The sequence below is a fragment of the Rana temporaria genome, chromosome 3 (genome assembly GCF_905171775.1).
Source record: "Rana temporaria chromosome 3, aRanTem1.1, whole genome shotgun sequence".
NCBI lineage: Eukaryota > Metazoa > Chordata > Amphibia > Anura > Ranidae > Rana > Rana temporaria.
The window spans coordinates 432,327,953-432,345,028 of record NC_053491.1 but is presented as its reverse complement, the minus strand read 5'-3'; the positions used below and the strand labels follow the sequence as shown (position 1 = coordinate 432,345,028).

Genomic DNA, 17,076 nt, shown 5'->3' with positions numbered 1-17,076 from the left:
TACGTAAACTTGCCCCTCATTATAGCAGGGGCAAGTTTACGCTTACGGAAACGTCGTAAAATCACTGCGTCGTCCGCGCGTACGTTCGGGAATCTCGCGTAACTAGCTAATTTGCATAGACGACGGGGAAAACGACGATGCGACACCTAGCGGCGGGGAAAAAAATTGCATTTAAGATCTGACAGCGTAAGAGACTTACGCCTGTCAGATCTAATGGGTATCTATGCGTAACTGATTCAAAGAATCAGTCGTATAGATACCCTGGGCCAGATTAGGACTTACGGCGGCGCAAATGGCGTTGCGCCGTCGTAACGCCTTTGAGAATCTGGCCCTCTGTGCGGTGGAGGGATCTGTGTCACCTGTTTTAACGTCCTTTTGCACCTTTGTTCTGCGCTTTACACATGCACTGATGGACTTTTTTTCTGATTTATAAGTAGACATTCATGTTGTGATGCATTAATTATCTATTTATGTACTATTGCGCTGTACTGATTTATAGGATAAACTCCATGCCCAAGAGGGTTAAGGCAGTGCTGGAAAATATTGGTGGCCACAGAAAATTGGTAAGGACGAAAAGCGGACCTTCAGTCATTTTTCATCTTTCCATCTATTAAATCTTCTGCCCTTGTTGTTTTAACTTTGGATAGTAAAATATATTTTTTTGACAGTAAATACCTTATACAGCCCACTTCCTGTTTCTTGTCTGGTAAAAAGCCTAGGCTTATGACATCATGCATAGCTCTCTCTCACACACTCTTGTGAGAGTTTGTCAGGAAGGGGGGGGAGTCATAAGAGGGCCAATGTCAGGAAGGGGGGGGGGGAGTCATAAGAGGGCCAATGAGAGCTGCATGGCTGGAGGTGTGCCTCTGTGTGTCGGTGTAAATCCAGGGAGTTAACAGGCAGCAGCTTCAGCTGCCCACAGTAAAAATGGTTACAGCCTGACTAGTGGAGGGAGATTCCTGCAGCATATTTGGCAAGTAAAGAATCACAATATATATATATATATATATATATATATATATATATATATATATATATATATATATATATATATATAGATATATATATATATATATATATATATATATATATATATATAATGAAAAGTGGTTGGAGGGAAGCTTCTTGTTGTTTTTATTACAAATTATATGTTTTTATTACAAATTATATAAGCAGACTGCAGTTCCTCTTTAAATCCCTTAGAACTCTTGTTAGCGATCATGCAACTCTATTGCCAGTTCTCTCTCACGCCCTAGCACCACTTCCGCCCTTAGTTGTGGTCACTTCCTGCTCTCTGAAGAAACGAGCAGCAGAGCATGCGGTGTGATTCTCTCCCTCGCTTCCGCCCTTACTGAAGCCGTACAGGTAGGGAGTGAAGACGTCACTTCCGCCCACTCACCTGGCAGTTCCCTCTCTGTCTCTATTCATCTCATTCGGCAGCAGAGTGAGTGCTCGGTACAGTACGGTGCTGTGTTGTGTGTGTACATAGGAGGGCCATGTGTTCCCCTGTGCGGGATGGTGGAGGGGGGAGGAGGGAGGAATGGGGAGTGTTGCAGTGTGTGTGTGGGTGTGGGGTGGGAGCTGTCATTGTATTCTGCATTGTCCTCATGTGTTGGGCTGTGTGCATGTAACAGGTGAGGGGCTGCCTGCTGATAGAAGGGGAGGAGATTCTATGGGTGATTATTATTATATATGGATTTATTGATCATTGATCAGGTAATAATCAATACTGGATCTATATTGTACACTGGTGACCAGCCTATTCTGTATTGGGGTACGCCGGGTGGGGGGCGAGGTGCAGCGAGGATTTCTAGGGACATGGTGGGGCTTATTTATAAATCGGTGAATGCGACTTTCACCAAATATTCACCAGGGGGTCACCGGAGGTCAGCCGGTCATCGCCACCGCCATGTGCACCCGGAAGATTCACATACAGGGAATGTCAGATCCGCTTCTGTATAAACATTCACCTTGGTGGGGAGATCACCACGGGTTCTGTAACTTGGGATTTCATTCTGTTTTTAGTACATAGCATGTGAAGAAAAAAAAACATTGAAAAGTTTTTATAAAAGAGAAGAGTCACACTGACAGATCGCTCTTCATTGTGGTGTTTATTAGTTTTTCCAAATGGGGGGGGGGAATTCTCCTGGGGTCTTCCCTGGGAATCAGACAGATGGAGACCCGGGGGGATTCTTTATCCTGGGATTGTAACGTGTCTCTTGGGTGTGTGCTCAGCATTGCAAGTCATAGGAACTTATTATAACTTTTTTTTTTTTTCTTTACATTTGCTTTAATTGTCTTTGTTACATGTGTCTATTGTGTAATAATATATTAAGATTTTACTTTTACATTTTTGTTAGTGACAATTTTTGATTGTTAAAATGTGAAATATATTTATAGTGTCAAGTTCTTATCATTTGAACTACTAATAATAATATTATTATTATTATTATTATTATTAATAATAATAATAATAATAATAATAATAATAATATATATATATATATATATATTATACATATTTTTTTTTTTTATCTATCTTATAAGTATGCAAATATTGCTGGTATTAGTAATAATATGATTAATGATCATCATAATGTATAATATTATTTTTAGAATGTTATGTTCTTCATAACTTGCTAGTATTATTACCAACATTATTTTTTGTGGGAACATTTTTGCTGTCATTAATAATTGTGGTACGGATGATCATCATAATATATAATATTTTTAACATTTCCTAATAACAATAATAATGATAAAATAAAATAAAAAACACATTCTGGCAAGCATCATTAATAATATTCTTCGTATTATTATTATTATTATTATTATTATTATTATTAATAATTGCCAGAATGTTTTTTTTTTTAAATTGTCAATAATATTAATAATAATAATTGTGTTTTTTTTAAATTGTCAATAATAATAATAATACTACGAATATTATTATTAATATTATTATTGACAATTAAAAAAAAACACATTCTGGTAATCAATAATAATAATACTATGAAGAATATTATTATTTATTATTAATAATAATAATATTATTGACAATTAAAAAAAACACATTCTGGCAATCAATAATAATAATACTATGAAGAATATTTATTATTATTATTATTATTATTATTAATAATAATAATAATAATAATAATAATAATAATATTATTGACAATTAAAAAAAACACATGCTGGCAATTAATAATAATATAATAATAATATTATTAACATTATTATTAATGATTTCCAGAATATGTTTTTTATTTTGTCAATAATAATATCCGAAAAATCTAGTGGAAACCCACAAAAAGATTTTAAAAGAGACTTTAAAAAATATTATTGCAATATTATACAGATAAATATTTTTCTAATAATAATAATCATGATCATACAAATAATAGCAAAATCTTCTATAATATTCTACGTAGACAAACTTTTAAGACCTAAAATATTTATAATCATTATTATTAATAGGAATAAGAATGAATAATACATTTTTAAATCTTTTTGTGGATTTGTCTATGCAGAATATACCTGTAATGATTTTTCTATTAATGTTGTTGTTAGGATGATTTTTCTATTACTATTGATGATAATAATAATATTATTATTATTATTAACAACATTAATACTAATAGAAAAATCATTCCAGGTATATTTTGCATAGACAAACATACAAATATAGACTTAAAAATGTATTATTCATTCTTAAAATTATTATTGGTATTATTAATAATATTATGATGATGATAAAAGTAATGATTATAATAATCTTTTAAAAAAAGCTTAAAAGTTTGTCTATGTAAAATAATATACCTATGAAGATTTTGCTAAACATATTATTGGTATGAATATTAATAACAATATTTGTAAAAAAATAATAGCAAAATATTCATAGGTATAATATTACACATAGACTTTAAAAAAAAAACTAGATTATCATTATTAATAGTAATCTTCTTTTCTTCTTCTTTTTTTTTTTAATGTCTTTTGGTGGCGTTTTCTTATGTAATAATATATTAAGATTTTACTTTTACATTTTTATATTATTTATATATTATTTATATATTATGCAGATGAAGCTTTTTCTATTATTATTATTATTATTATTATTATTATTATTATTATTTATATATTTTTTTGTAGAATCCTGCCTCATCGTTAGAATGAAGAATAATCTTTTTTTTTTTTACATGTTATTGTGTTTGTCTATGTAGTATATAAAATTTCATGTTTTTGCTATTGATGATTAACAGAATGTAGACATGGTTACATAGATTGAAAAAAGACACAAGTCCATCCAGTTCAACCATAATAAATAAATAAATAAAATAAAAAATATATGTATTCCTCCAGCCTTACGCTGGCCATACACTATATGAAAAATCAGCCTGGTCATTTGGCCAGTTAATGGGCACAAAATAGTTGGGACGTTTTTGAGCTGAAAAACCGAAGGGCAAGTTTGTAAATTTTCTGCCAAACGAACGATAAAATGAAAGGTGTTTGCCTTCCGAACCCTTTTCCCAGGTATATGTGGAGAAAAACGACCAAAAAATAGATTCATGTACGTCCATTGAACGCTTTATCGGTCATTACACAATGGCGCTTGCTCTCGCGGCCGATTGTTGGTTTTTCGTCAGTGTGTGCGTTGGATTTTTGGTATAGTGTACGGCCAGCATTAGAATACATAGTGGCGGTTTTTCACGTGGCTGTGATTGGCTCTGTCTGTCGTATTTTCTGCGTATGAAGAATTCGATTTTATTATTAATCTTCCTTCACAAATCTCGCCATTACACGCACACCTTTTATGTGAGACGGCTGATAAATTGTTCTCGTCTCGGTAGCGATTTTCCGCCTTCTTCCGAAGGACAATTAGATAATAAGTGGCTCTTGGAACCAAAGTGAATGACTTTCTTACTGATTCAGACGTCTTCAAAAAGAATAAAAAACCCTCAGCCTGTGGAAATGTTTTTCTCGGATATGTCAAGAGGCATCCAGCCGGCATAACAGGTGTAAAGTTAATAGCTGTTTATTCTTTGCCATCCTCGGAGGGAGCCCCGCTGCGTCTAAAGCGCCACAAGGGTTTTCTGGTTACCTAGGAAACTGCATCTCCTCCAGCATCCCGGCTACCTACAGCTGGCACTGGCTGGGCGCGTCTGTGTGTGTGCCGGGCACCGGTCTGTATAGAGGGCGCCTCTAGAGGATCACCAAGGTGTTTTTATTATTTTTTTATATATAAAATCTAGTTAGCATTCACAGTTTTTGACTTCTAGCCACTTGCCGGCCAGACTCTTTCTGGCACTTTTTGTTTACAAGTTTAAATCAGTATTTTGTGCTAGAAAATGACTTATAACCCCCAAACTTTTTTTTTTTTTTAGCAGAGATCAAAGCGGTTGTAAAGAATTTTTATTAATTTTTTTAAATAACAAACATGTTATACTTGCCTCCACGGTGCAGCTCCTTTTGCACAGAGTGGCCCCCGAACCTGGTTTTCTAGTGTCCCTTGGCCACTGTCTCTGGTCCGTCCTCCCTGCAAGAACTCCACACATTCATGCGAGCTCGCGTGGTGTGGAGTCAAAAATAAAGCGACAATTTAAAAAAAAAATCAATATTTTTTTACTTTTTGCTATAATAAATATCCCCAAAAAACATATAAAGAAGTTTAGGCCGATGCGTATTCTTCTACATATTTTTGGTAAAAAAATCGCAATAAGCGTTTATTTTGGTTTGCGCAAAAGTTATAGGGCCAGATCCACATAGAAATGGATAGGCGCAGCGTATCAGAGATATGCTACACCGCTGTATCTTACCTGGCTTTAAGTCGAATCCTGGAAGAATTTGCGCCGTAAGTTACGGCGTCGTAGTGTATTTCTGGCGGCGGAATTCAAATCGGCGATTAGGGGGTGTGATTCATTTAAATGAAGCGCGTCACCGCGCCGATTGAACTGCGCATGCTCCGTTTCAAAATTTCCCGCCGTGCATTTTTTTTACTTAGACATGACTTACGTCCATCCCTATTCACGGACAACTTACGCAAAAAAAAAATTCAAATTTCGGCGCGGGAACGACGGCCATACTTAACATGGCAAGTCTATCTATACGCCGCAAAATAGCAGCTTTAACTATACGCCGGAAAAAGCCGACTAGAGATGACGTAAGAGAATGCAACGGCCGCGCGTACGTTCGTGGATCGTCGGAAAAAGCTAATTTGCATACCCGACGCGGAAAACGATGCAAACTCCACCCAGCGGACGCCGAAGTATTGCATCTACGATCCGTACGCCTGTCGGATCGAACCCAGATGCTGTCGTATCTTGGTTTGAGGATTCAAACTAAAGATACGACGCGGGTAATTTGAAAGTACGCCGGCGTATCAGTAGATACGCCGGCGTACTCTCTCTGTGGATCTGGCCCATAGCGCTACAAAATAGGGCATAGGTTTATGGCATTTTTATTAATATATTTTTTTTTTTACTAGTAATGGCGGCGATCAGCAATCTTTATCGTGACTGCGACATTATGGAGGACACATTGGACACTTTTGACACCATTTTTGGGACCAATGTAATTTTTATAGCAGTCAGTGCTATAAAAATGCACTTTTTTCTGAAAAAATGACACTGGCAGTGAAAGGGTTAACCTGTAGGGGGCGCTGAAGGGGGGTTAAGTGTGACCTAGGGGGTGTGGCTTGCCGTGACACGTCACTGTTCCCGATGACAGAGAACAGACGATCAGTGACATGTCGGGGGAAGGACGGGGAGATGTGTTTACACTGACATCTTCCCACTCTTCAGCTCTGTGACCAGGTCGCAGGACACCGGCGGAAATCGAGTCCGTGGGTTCTGTGGGCACGGTCACGGAGCTCGCATTCGCAAATTAAAGGGGACGTATATATACGCCTATTTGCGCAGCCGTGCCAGTCTGTCGACGTATAAGTACGTGCGGCGGTCGGGAAGCAGTTAAAATGGCGTTCATTGCAATTTTTTTATGTCACGCAGTGTTTGCACAGCGGTTTTGCAATTTTTGGAATAGAAAAAATACACTTTAACCGGTTCACGACCAGCTCACGCAGATATACTGCGGTAGAATGGCTATCCTGGGCGAAATCCTGTACATATACGGCGTTGCCAAGGAGAGCCACCAGAGGGCGCGCGAGCGCTGCCAGAGGCACTCGTGCGCACGGCAGGCGGGCGCGATCTCGTGCACGAGCGGCAGCACAGGGGTTTGTGTGCGTGTGCGTGTGCGTGTGTGTGTAAACAAACAAATCCCTGTGCTGTCAGAGGAGAGAAGACAGGTGTTTCTACAAAGTAGTAACAGCGATCTGTCATCTCTCCTAGTCAGTCCCATCCCCCCACAGTTAGAACACACACACATGGAACACCGTTAACCCCTTCCCTGCCAGTGACATTTACATTATGCATAGTTCTAGCACTGATCGCTCTGTAAATGTCAATAGTCCCAAAAATGTGTCAAAAGTGTCCGACCTGTCTGTCGCAATACTGCTAAACATAGCAGATGACCGCCGTTACTAGTAAAAAAAACGTATAACTCTGCCTTGGAAGTTTTGAGTCTGATTGGTAATGCAGGAAGAAGAGATTACACAGTGCACTTCCTCTGTGGACATGTGATTGCAGTTTGTGTTCTTTAGTAATCGGGCACAGCCTTTGTAGAAAAGTCTGTCCTCTGGCAGCATGCTGTAAAAGGGAACCTCTGCACTCTGTGGGGGTGCAGTGGTCTCTCTGCAGAGGTCCAGCATGCCCCTTACTGATTTGACAATTGTAGCTATGACTCACTCATCAGGGAGTATTTTAGGTTGTTCTCTGCAAAATGTTGGCAGGAGACAGGCTTTTCTATGCAGGCTGCTTTTTAAAGTAAACAAACTTAGGTTGTGATGCACCTGGAACATATTTAGTAGATTTAGGGCTAGTTCACACCCCATTGCTTCCTACATTTCATACCATGATCTACGTTCCTCTATTTTACTTATAGGTAAGAGTACTAAGATTTAGTTCTTTGGTTCTCTTTCCTAATTTTTAGTCAATTACCATTGATTATCAACCTTTTACTCTTTTTAGGTGAATAATAATAAAAAGTGATAAGCGCTAAAGTAATGGTGAAATACACAAAAGAGCTAAATATCCAAAACACTGTGCACTTGAAGTGATATGATGGGCTGACAAGTCCAAACAGTGGAGATGTATCTCCCCACAAATGTGACAAATTGAATGGTGAACACTGAACAATTAAAGAGAGTCTATGGGTGGATGATCAAATGGAGCAGTTGGAGGTGAGGTGGGAGAAATAATGCCACAATAGTGAAGATCGTAGGTGAAGGGGATACTGATATTTTAATAAAAATGGACTCTTACAACAGGGTTTGACAAATTTGCTTGGAATCTAGGAGCCAGCTAAAAAAGTTAGGAGCCAGAAAACGCGCCCCGTCCCGACGAGCTTGCACGCAGAAGCGAACACATACGTGAGCAGCGCCTGCATATGTAAACGGTGTTCAAACCACACATTCGAGGTATCGCCGCGATTGGTAGAGCGAGAGCAATAATTCTAGCCCTAGACCTCCTCTGTAACTCAAAACATGCAACCTGTAGATTTTTTTTAAACGTCACCTATGGAGATTTTAAAGGGTAAAAGTTTGTCGGCATTCCACGAGCGGACGCAATTTTGAAGCGTAACATGTTGGGTATCAATTTACTCGGCGTAACATTATCTTTCATAATATTAAAAAAAATGGGGATAACTTTACTGTTGTCTTATTTTTTTAATTAAAAAAAGTGTAATTTTTTCCCCAAAAAGTGCGCTTGTAAGACCGCTGCGCAAATACGGCGTGACAGAAAGTATTGCAACGATCGCCATTTTATTCTCTAGGGTGTTAGGATAAAAAATATATATAATGTTTGGGGGTTCTAATTAGAGGGAAGAAGATGGCAGTGAAAATAGTGAAACATGACATTAGAATTGCTGTTTAAAGGGGTTTTCCACCCATTTTGTAAGTTTATTAAAAGTCAGCAGCTACAAAAAGTGTAGCTGCTGGCTTTTAATAAACCGACACTCACCTGCTCCACGGCTCCAGCGCCGCGCCGGACGGGGCTCCGCTCCTCGCCCCCCCTCGCCGGCCGGCGTCTTCATGCTCAGTGTGGGCACCCGGCCGTGACAGCTTTCGGCTTCACGGCCGGGCACCCACTGCGCATGCGCGAGCGGCCCGACGAGGCGCCGTCTGATTGGACAGGCGATCGCCGAGGACCTGTGACGTGTCCTGGGCGATCGCCTACAGCAGCCCCTTCCTGTAGGTGATTAAGCTTAATCGCCTAGGCGATTAGGCTTAATCGTCTACCCGGAAGGAGGAAGTGGGACAGGAAGTCCCACTCCTCCTGAAGCCCCCACTCCCCCCCCAAAAAATTACATGCCAAATGTGGCATGTAAGGGGGAGAGGAGTGGGTTAAGAGGAAGTTCCAAATTTGGGAGGAACTCCTCTTTAACTTGTAATACCAACGGCCACCACCAGATGGCGCCAGCTCACATCTGGTGGTAATAACTTGTAATACCAACGGCTCACCACTAGATGGTGCCACCTTCCAAGCCAAGTCGCCAGGACACTATTTCTAGTCACCATGGCGACCTGGCGCCCGGGATTTGTCGAGCCCTGTCTTACAATTAAAAAGTTAAAAAGAGGCAAATCGCGATCAGGACAGGACACGGCGAAATGACAAGCCGGCTTACGTCTGCTGGCCTCCGGCTGATTGCATGTATCACGTGGTCGCACTTCCTACGGCGTTACGTCATGGTCTTGTGACTACTTCAGGGTGACTTTTTAGGTGCCCTTACTGTATAGCCTGCTCCTGATGAGTGGATTAAGTCCACGAAACGCGTCAAGCCTCTCGTTTAGTTGATATCATGCCTCAGCAGTCATGCACATACCATAGGTTTTGATGTGTTTGAATCATTAACTAATTTTTTTTATTTTTTTATATTTCTGAGCTCATTGCTGGGTTATCAATTATCATTTATTATGTTACCCATGATATTATGTGACTACCAATCATGTGAAATTTTTAATGTATGTGATTACCACTTTTTTAAAATCATAATGATAACAGAAATCACCCAATAGGCCCTGATAAAAAGTTGACATACCCTGGAATGTTTGGCCTTGGTACCGACACAGAAGGTGGGATACATAGGTTAAAATGGCTATTAATGGTTAATTTCCCACATTTGTGGCTTTTTAAGTCGCAATTAGTGTCTGTGTATAAATAGTCAATGAGTTTGTTGGCTCTCACATGGATACACTAAGCAGGCTAGATACTAAGCCATGGGGAGCAGAAAAGAACAGTCAAAAGACCTGCGTAACAAAGTAATAGAACTTTATAAATATAACCATATTGCCACCCTTAAAAGCGCCTTCCAACCCTCTTGTGGAAGCTCCCATTTGTGGATGGATATTTTATGGTTACACAACCAATCACATTGCTATAATCTGTTTATATGGACTATAAACTGATTTATGACTAAATGGCTGTGGAACGAATCATTTTAGTTTCCAATATTTCTTATGGGGAAATTTGCTTTGATTACAAGCATGCTTGAAAATTACTTTGGATTACAAGCACGCTTCTGGAATGAATTGCCGTATCTCTGTATAATGCGTTATTGGTGATTTCCTTTCTCCAGATCCGTGATGTCTTCCAGTCGTCAGATCCGCGAGTTTCCCTCTACGGAAGAGCTTGCGCTCTCTTTGTCACAGCTCCTAGTCCATGAATCCCGTGGCAAGAGTAACTTCCGCCTGGGACTGTCTGGAGGGAGTCTGGTACAGCTGCTCAGCCGGGAATTGCCCAAAACAGCCGGGCTCAATACAGAGGGCTGGAAGGTGGCCATGTGCGACGAGAGGCTTGTTCCCTTTACGGATCCTGAGAGCACGTATGGAGAGTATCTGGTATGTAGCTGGTTTGGGAGAGACTTCAGTATTGTGTTCACTATAGCAACTAGTCCGGTTACAGCTGTCCTTATGTCATTTGAATGCTAAAAAACAATCTATAGTCATCTACACTGGTAGTGGGAATGAAATGCACACGTGGGGTCTCCAGAAGCCTTAAAATTCAGGGTGCACTATTATGCAAATATCGACTTCTTCCTCTTTCGAGGTTCGCAAATGACCCTTTTCCCTCCTGCCCCTCACTAGTGGCCACTTATTGTATGGGATCTACTGACCATTGCATGGGATGGGAGAGGGCAGAGCCAAACCCTAAATGAAGGTCAGTAACTCTGAAAATATCTGCTGGTCTGCAGTTGGCATTCTCAGAAGGAAGGACCGGCAGTTGTGTCCTGCATATTTTAATCTCATGGCAGGTTTCCTTTAAATCTGCCATATACACCAGGGCTCGACAAAATTCAGGCTCCCGGTCGCAATTGCGACAAGAAATTGTGACCTGGCGCCCGAGCCTGCCAGTTATTGAGGCCGCGGCTTCACAGAAGGAAGCTTTGGCCGCAAAGCCGCAGCCTCAATTACCGGCCGCCCGTCGGTAATTGAGGCCGCGGCCTTCTGTGATCTGGCGCCATCTTGTGGTGGCCGTTTGGCATTACAAGTAAAACGGTTCTAGCAGTTCTAATGTGTTTTTTCACTGTTTTCACTGCCATCTCCTTCCCTCTAATTAGAACCCCCAAACATTATATATATATATATTTTTTATTCTAACACCCAAGAGAATAAAATGGCGGTCATTGCAATACTTTCTGTCGCAGCGGTCTTACAAGCGCTCTTTTTTGGGGAAAAAATACACTTTTTTTTTATTAAAAAATAAGACAACAGTAAAGTTAGCCGAATTTTTTATATTGTGAAAGATAATGTTACGCCGAGTAAATTGATACCCAACATGTCACGCTTCAAAATTGCATCCGCTCGTGGAATGGTGACAAACTTTTACCCTTTAAAATCTCCATAGGCGACATTTAAAAATATTTACAGGTTGCATGTTTTGAGTTACAGAGGAAGTCTAGGGCTAGAATTATTGCTCTCGCTCTAACGATTGCGGCGATACCTCACGTGTGGTTTGAATACGGTTTAGATATGTGGACACTACTCACATATGTGTTCGCTTCTGCGTGCGAGCTCGGCGGGACAGGGCGCGTTTTCTGGCTCCTAACTTTTTTAGCTGGCTCCTAGATTCCAAGCAAATTTGTCAAACCCTGATATACACTATATTGCCAAAATTATTGAGACGCCTGCCATTACACACACATGTCCTTTTAATGTCACCCCAGTCTTAGTCCGTTGGGTTCAATATTGAGTTGGCCCACCCTTTGCAGCTATAACAACTTCAATGGTTTTGGGAAGGCTGTCCACAAGGTTTAGGAGTGTTTCTATGGGAATGTTTGACCATTCTTCCAGAAGCGCATTTGTGAGATCAGGCACTGATGTGGATGAGAAGACCTGACTTGCAGTCTCCACTCTGATTCACCCCAAAGGTGTCTTATCGGGTTGAGGTCAAGGTCAGTCAAGATCCTCCACCCCAAACTCGCTCATCCATTTCTTTATGGGGGTAATCCACAAAGATCCGGCGTAACTTAATTTTTCCCATTTAAGTTACACTGCCTTAAAATTTCTACCTAAGTGCCCGATCCACAAAGCACTTACCTAGAAATTTTTGGCTGTGTAACTTAAATTCCGCCGGCGCAAGGCGTTCCTCTTTTCATGGGGGCGATTCCCATTTAAATTAGGCGCTCTCCCGCGCCGGCCGTACTGCGCATGCTCGTGACGTAATTTTCCCGACGTGCATAGCGCGAAATTACGTTACGCCGAGCTTTGTGGATCGCGACAGGTCAATAAAGTTGCGTCGGGGAAAAAAAAAAAATTCAAAAAAAAAAAAAAAATTGCGTCGCTGGACAGAAGGGTCTGCTTTTACATGGTGTAAACAGTTTACACTTTGTAAAAGCAGCCCTAATTTTGCGTTTGCAAACTAAAACTTACGGAGAAAAAACGAAGCTGAAAAGCTTCGTGGATCTTCGTAAGTGCTAATTTGCATACCCGAGGCGGCATTTCGACGCAAAATGCCCCCAGCAGCGGATGCGGTACTGCATCCTAAGATCCGGCAGTATAAGTCCCTTACACATGTCGGACCTTCTGCCTAACTATGGAAAACTGATTCTGTGGATCAGTTCCATAGTTAGTTAGAAACAGGGATACGACGGCGTAACAGCAGTTACGCCGGCGTATCCCTTTTGAGGATCAGCCCCTATGGACCTTGCTTTGTGCACTGGTGCGCAGTCATGTTGGAAAAGGAAGGGGCCATCCCCAAACTGTTCCCACAACGTTGACTATTGTAGTCAGGCAGTCACAAAACCCATGGCTCCCAGAGTACAATGGCGCAGGATGCAGTCACGCTGGAATCTCAGATCTGATAGGGTGCAGTCACTATTCATCCAATAATATTCTACCTGGGTTAAGCCAGGGTCCAAATTTGGCCAGTTCAGCAGGGACTGGACAAATTTTGTTTCGTGTGTGGGCAGGCTGATTGTACCCAAGTCAGTCCATCTATTGACTTGTGTAAACCAGCCTGTCTGATTTTTGGCATGCAATTGCAGTCAACAGCTAGAGCCACTATATGTTATCAGTGTGTTCTGCCAGCCGGGAAGATTTCCCGCCGGCAGAGCACAATAGCGCTACGAAAGGGATTCTCCCATCAACAATAACTGTGTTCATGGGGAAATCAAGGCATTTTCTTTTCTTCCACCTGTGATGGAAGAAAAGAAAATGGAGTTATCTATGGCCTGCTTAAAGAGGAGCTTTAGGTGAGTGATGCAAGGGTTCAGATCATAGAGCTCCGACTTGCACCTTTAACCACCTCAGCCCCGGAGGATTTGGCTGCCAATTGACCAGGCCACTTTTTGCAATTCGGCACTGCGTTGATTTAACTGACAATTGCGCGGTCGTGCGACGTGGCTTCCAAACAAAATTGAGGTCCCTTTTTTCCCACAAATAGAGCTTTCTGTTGGTGGTATTTGATCACCTCTGCGGTTTTTATTTTTTGCGCTATAAACAAAAAGAGCGACAATTTTGAAAAAAAAAAGCAATATTTTTTACCTTTTGCTATAATAAATATCCCCCAAAAAAATATATAAAAAATAAATGTTTTTTTTCCTCAGTTTAGGCCGATACGTATTCTTCTACATATTTTTGGTAACAAAAAAATCGCAGTAAGCGTATATTGATTGGTTTGCGCAAAAGTTATAGCGTCTACAAAAAAGGGGATTTTTTTTTTTATATTGTGACTGCGATATTGCGGTGGACACATTGGACACTTTTGACGCTATTTTGCGACCATTGTCGTTTATACAGTGATCAGTGCTATAAAAATGCACTGATTGCTGTGTAAATGATACTGGCAGGGGGCGAGGAAGGGGTTAAATGTGTCCTAGGAAATATTTATTTATTTATTTTATTTATTACTATTTGTTTGTGAAGCGCGCATATACCACCGGTCGGCGGTGCCAAAGCGCTTTGTGACAAAATAGCCCGGATGTTCTGGCGAGGGGAGCATAAATAAAAGAGGAGGGAGAAAAAGACAAGAAATCAGCGAGTAGATGAACGAAGAAAAATTGGCCTAGGATTGAAATGCTTGGCAGAATAGCCAGGTCTTCAGCTTCTTCCTGAACGTATATAGGCTTGGGGAGATGCGAATGTTAAGCGAGATTTGGTTCCAGAGTGTCGCCCCCGCAGAGCAAATCCGTTTTCCTCCTATAGAAATTAGCCTGTCAGTATTGCCAATGCAATGATTCTAACAGTGTGGGGGCTGGGCTACCTGTGACGTGACACTGATCGTTGCTGCTGTTGACAAGTGTCCTGTCACTTGTCAGAACAGGGAGATGCCTTGTTTACAACGGCATCCCCCCTGTTCTGCTGCTCCGTAACACGATCGCGGGACATCGAGGGACATCGAGTTCGCAGGTCCCGCGGGCAAAGTCACGAAGCTCGTGCTGGCACGTGCCCGCTAGGCGGCAGATTCAAAGCAACGTACCTGTAGAGTGTCAGAATTGCTTATCTGTAGGTTTGTTTGAGGTCAGCGAGTAAGTGGAAGCTTCACCATGACAGTTGGGGAACTAATACTTTCAGAAGACAAGGTTAGCCATGGACTTTCCATGGTTCTCTGAAGACCGCTTTACATAAAGGGGATGTAATGACCGCGGCAGGAATAGTGCTGTCTGGTCCCTGTGATTTTGCCCGGCCCTGATTTATCATTCATTAGGTTCTGGTGGGTGTTTGCAGTGTGACGCTGAATTGGTTTTTCTGCAGTGATCTGCATCTTTAGCGCGGGTCACGATAAGGCCAAGGCATACACAGAATTACAGATGGCATAATAGTGTCTTTAATAGGGAGTGTCCTTCTGTTTGCATTTAGCTTGTGTACTAACGTGGGTGTCAGTTTTCAGTAAATTCCCGATGCTGGAAATGACTTCTCAGCATGAGTCAACATAATTGATTCAATAACTGTTACCAAAATGTGCTTTTTATTAAATTCGTTATGTGCATAAAAACTGTAGCACCTCTGACACCCAAGGCGAGGAAGTTTTAATTAGAGGAGAGACATAGCATGTCTTTTCTGCAATACAGAGCGACCTGCTCGCAATTTTTTGTTTTTTAAAACCGTATTAACCACTTGCTTCCTGGCCACTTAAACCCCCCCTCCCCAGACCAATTTTCAGCTTTCAGCGCTGTCACTTTTTGAACGACAATTGCGCGGTCATACAACACTGTACCCAAATATTTTTTTTTCCACAAATAGAGCTTTCTTTTGGTGCTATTTGATCACCTCTGGATTTTTTATTTTTTGTTAAAAAAAAATAATTCAAAAATACTGAAAATGTTTATATTTTGTTATAATAATTTGCAAACTGGTAATTTTTCTCCTTCATTGATGAGGCTGCACTGATGGGTGGCAGTGATAGGCACTGGTAGGTGACGCTGATGAGACATTAATTGGCACCACTGGTGGGCATTGATGGCACTCGTGGGCATTTATAGGTGGCACTGATTGGCATTAATATTCATTGGTGGGCACTTATTGGTGGCACTGGTGGGCACAGATGAAGTGGCTGTGCCTCTTCCTTTTCGGGACTGATGTCCCTTACACAAAAGCCTGTGATCCCTTTTTTTTTTTTTTTTTTTTTTTTTTTTTTTTCTCGCGCTGTCAGCTTGAGGAGAGAAAAAAAAATATATTACCGATCTTCTGTTTACATCACGTGATCAGCTGTCATTGATGACAGCTGATCACGTGGTAAGGAGCCGGGATCGATCCCTTACTCCAATATGTGATCCCCCTGAAGAAGCAAACACACATTTTGTCTGTGAAAAAACGAGTGGCAAATGCTGCAAACAAAAAAACGCAGTCCACAAAATACCAAAATGTCCCATAAGCAGTGGCGGGCCGCCCCCCCTCCTGTAGGCACAAAAAAAAAAAAAAAAAAAAATATATATATATATACATTTTCTTTTTTTCAGTGGCCCCTTTAAGAGACTTAAAAAAAAAAATTCCTTTACTTAAAATTCGATTGAGCGCCGGCCACCATTGCCCTATGAAGCGCCACGTCAATGCAATCTTTAGATTGCATACATGGCGCTTCATTTGCGGGCTTTTATCCTACCTATTGAGCGCATTGCAAAGAGCTGATAAGCTTCCCGTGCCAGTGCCACTATGGGCGCCGGTGTTCTGCCGTGCTGGTTCCAGGTGTCCTGGAAGTTCCAGCGCATGCGCAAACTGATGCGCTGAGCTGGTTCCAGCTGTCGGGAAAGTTCCTTCAAGCACTGCGCAGGTGCAAACTTGCTGACGGAAATCCCCGAACGGCAGCCGGCATCCAGGGCGACGTGGATTTTGAGGTAAGTGGCCAGTCGGCCTCACGTCCTCGCTGCGCTCGGACGGCTCGCTTTGCTCGCTCGGCCTCCTGGCTCTTTTTTTAACATCCTCCAATCCACGGGGATGTTAAAGAATGAGCCTGGATGCCGGGCGAGGTTCGGGGATTTCCGTCGGGAAGTTTGCGCCTGCGCAGTCAGTGAAGGAACTTCCCCCAC

General features: G+C 41.3%; 1 protein-coding gene across 3 annotated transcripts in view; it reads left to right on the top strand.

Annotated features, from left to right (window-relative positions):
• Positions 1 to 1,354: 1,354 nt before the first annotated feature.
• PGLS (6-phosphogluconolactonase) overlaps positions 1,355 to 17,076 on the top strand; it is a 49,822-nt gene continuing 34,100 nt past the window's right edge. Inside the window, exons 1-2 of one of the 3 annotated variants that reach the window (XM_040346351.1) lie at positions 1,355 to 1,444; positions 10,690 to 10,951. In XM_040346351.1, the coding sequence (XP_040202285.1) occupies positions 10,697 to 10,951 (255 nt within the window). In that variant the 5' untranslated portion in view covers positions 1,355 to 1,444; positions 10,690 to 10,696. Of the gene's footprint in view, positions 1,456 to 1,610; positions 1,635 to 10,689; positions 10,952 to 17,076 lie in introns of those variants that run through there. The other 2 variants (XM_040346353.1, XM_040346352.1) reach the window with 2 other exon arrangements.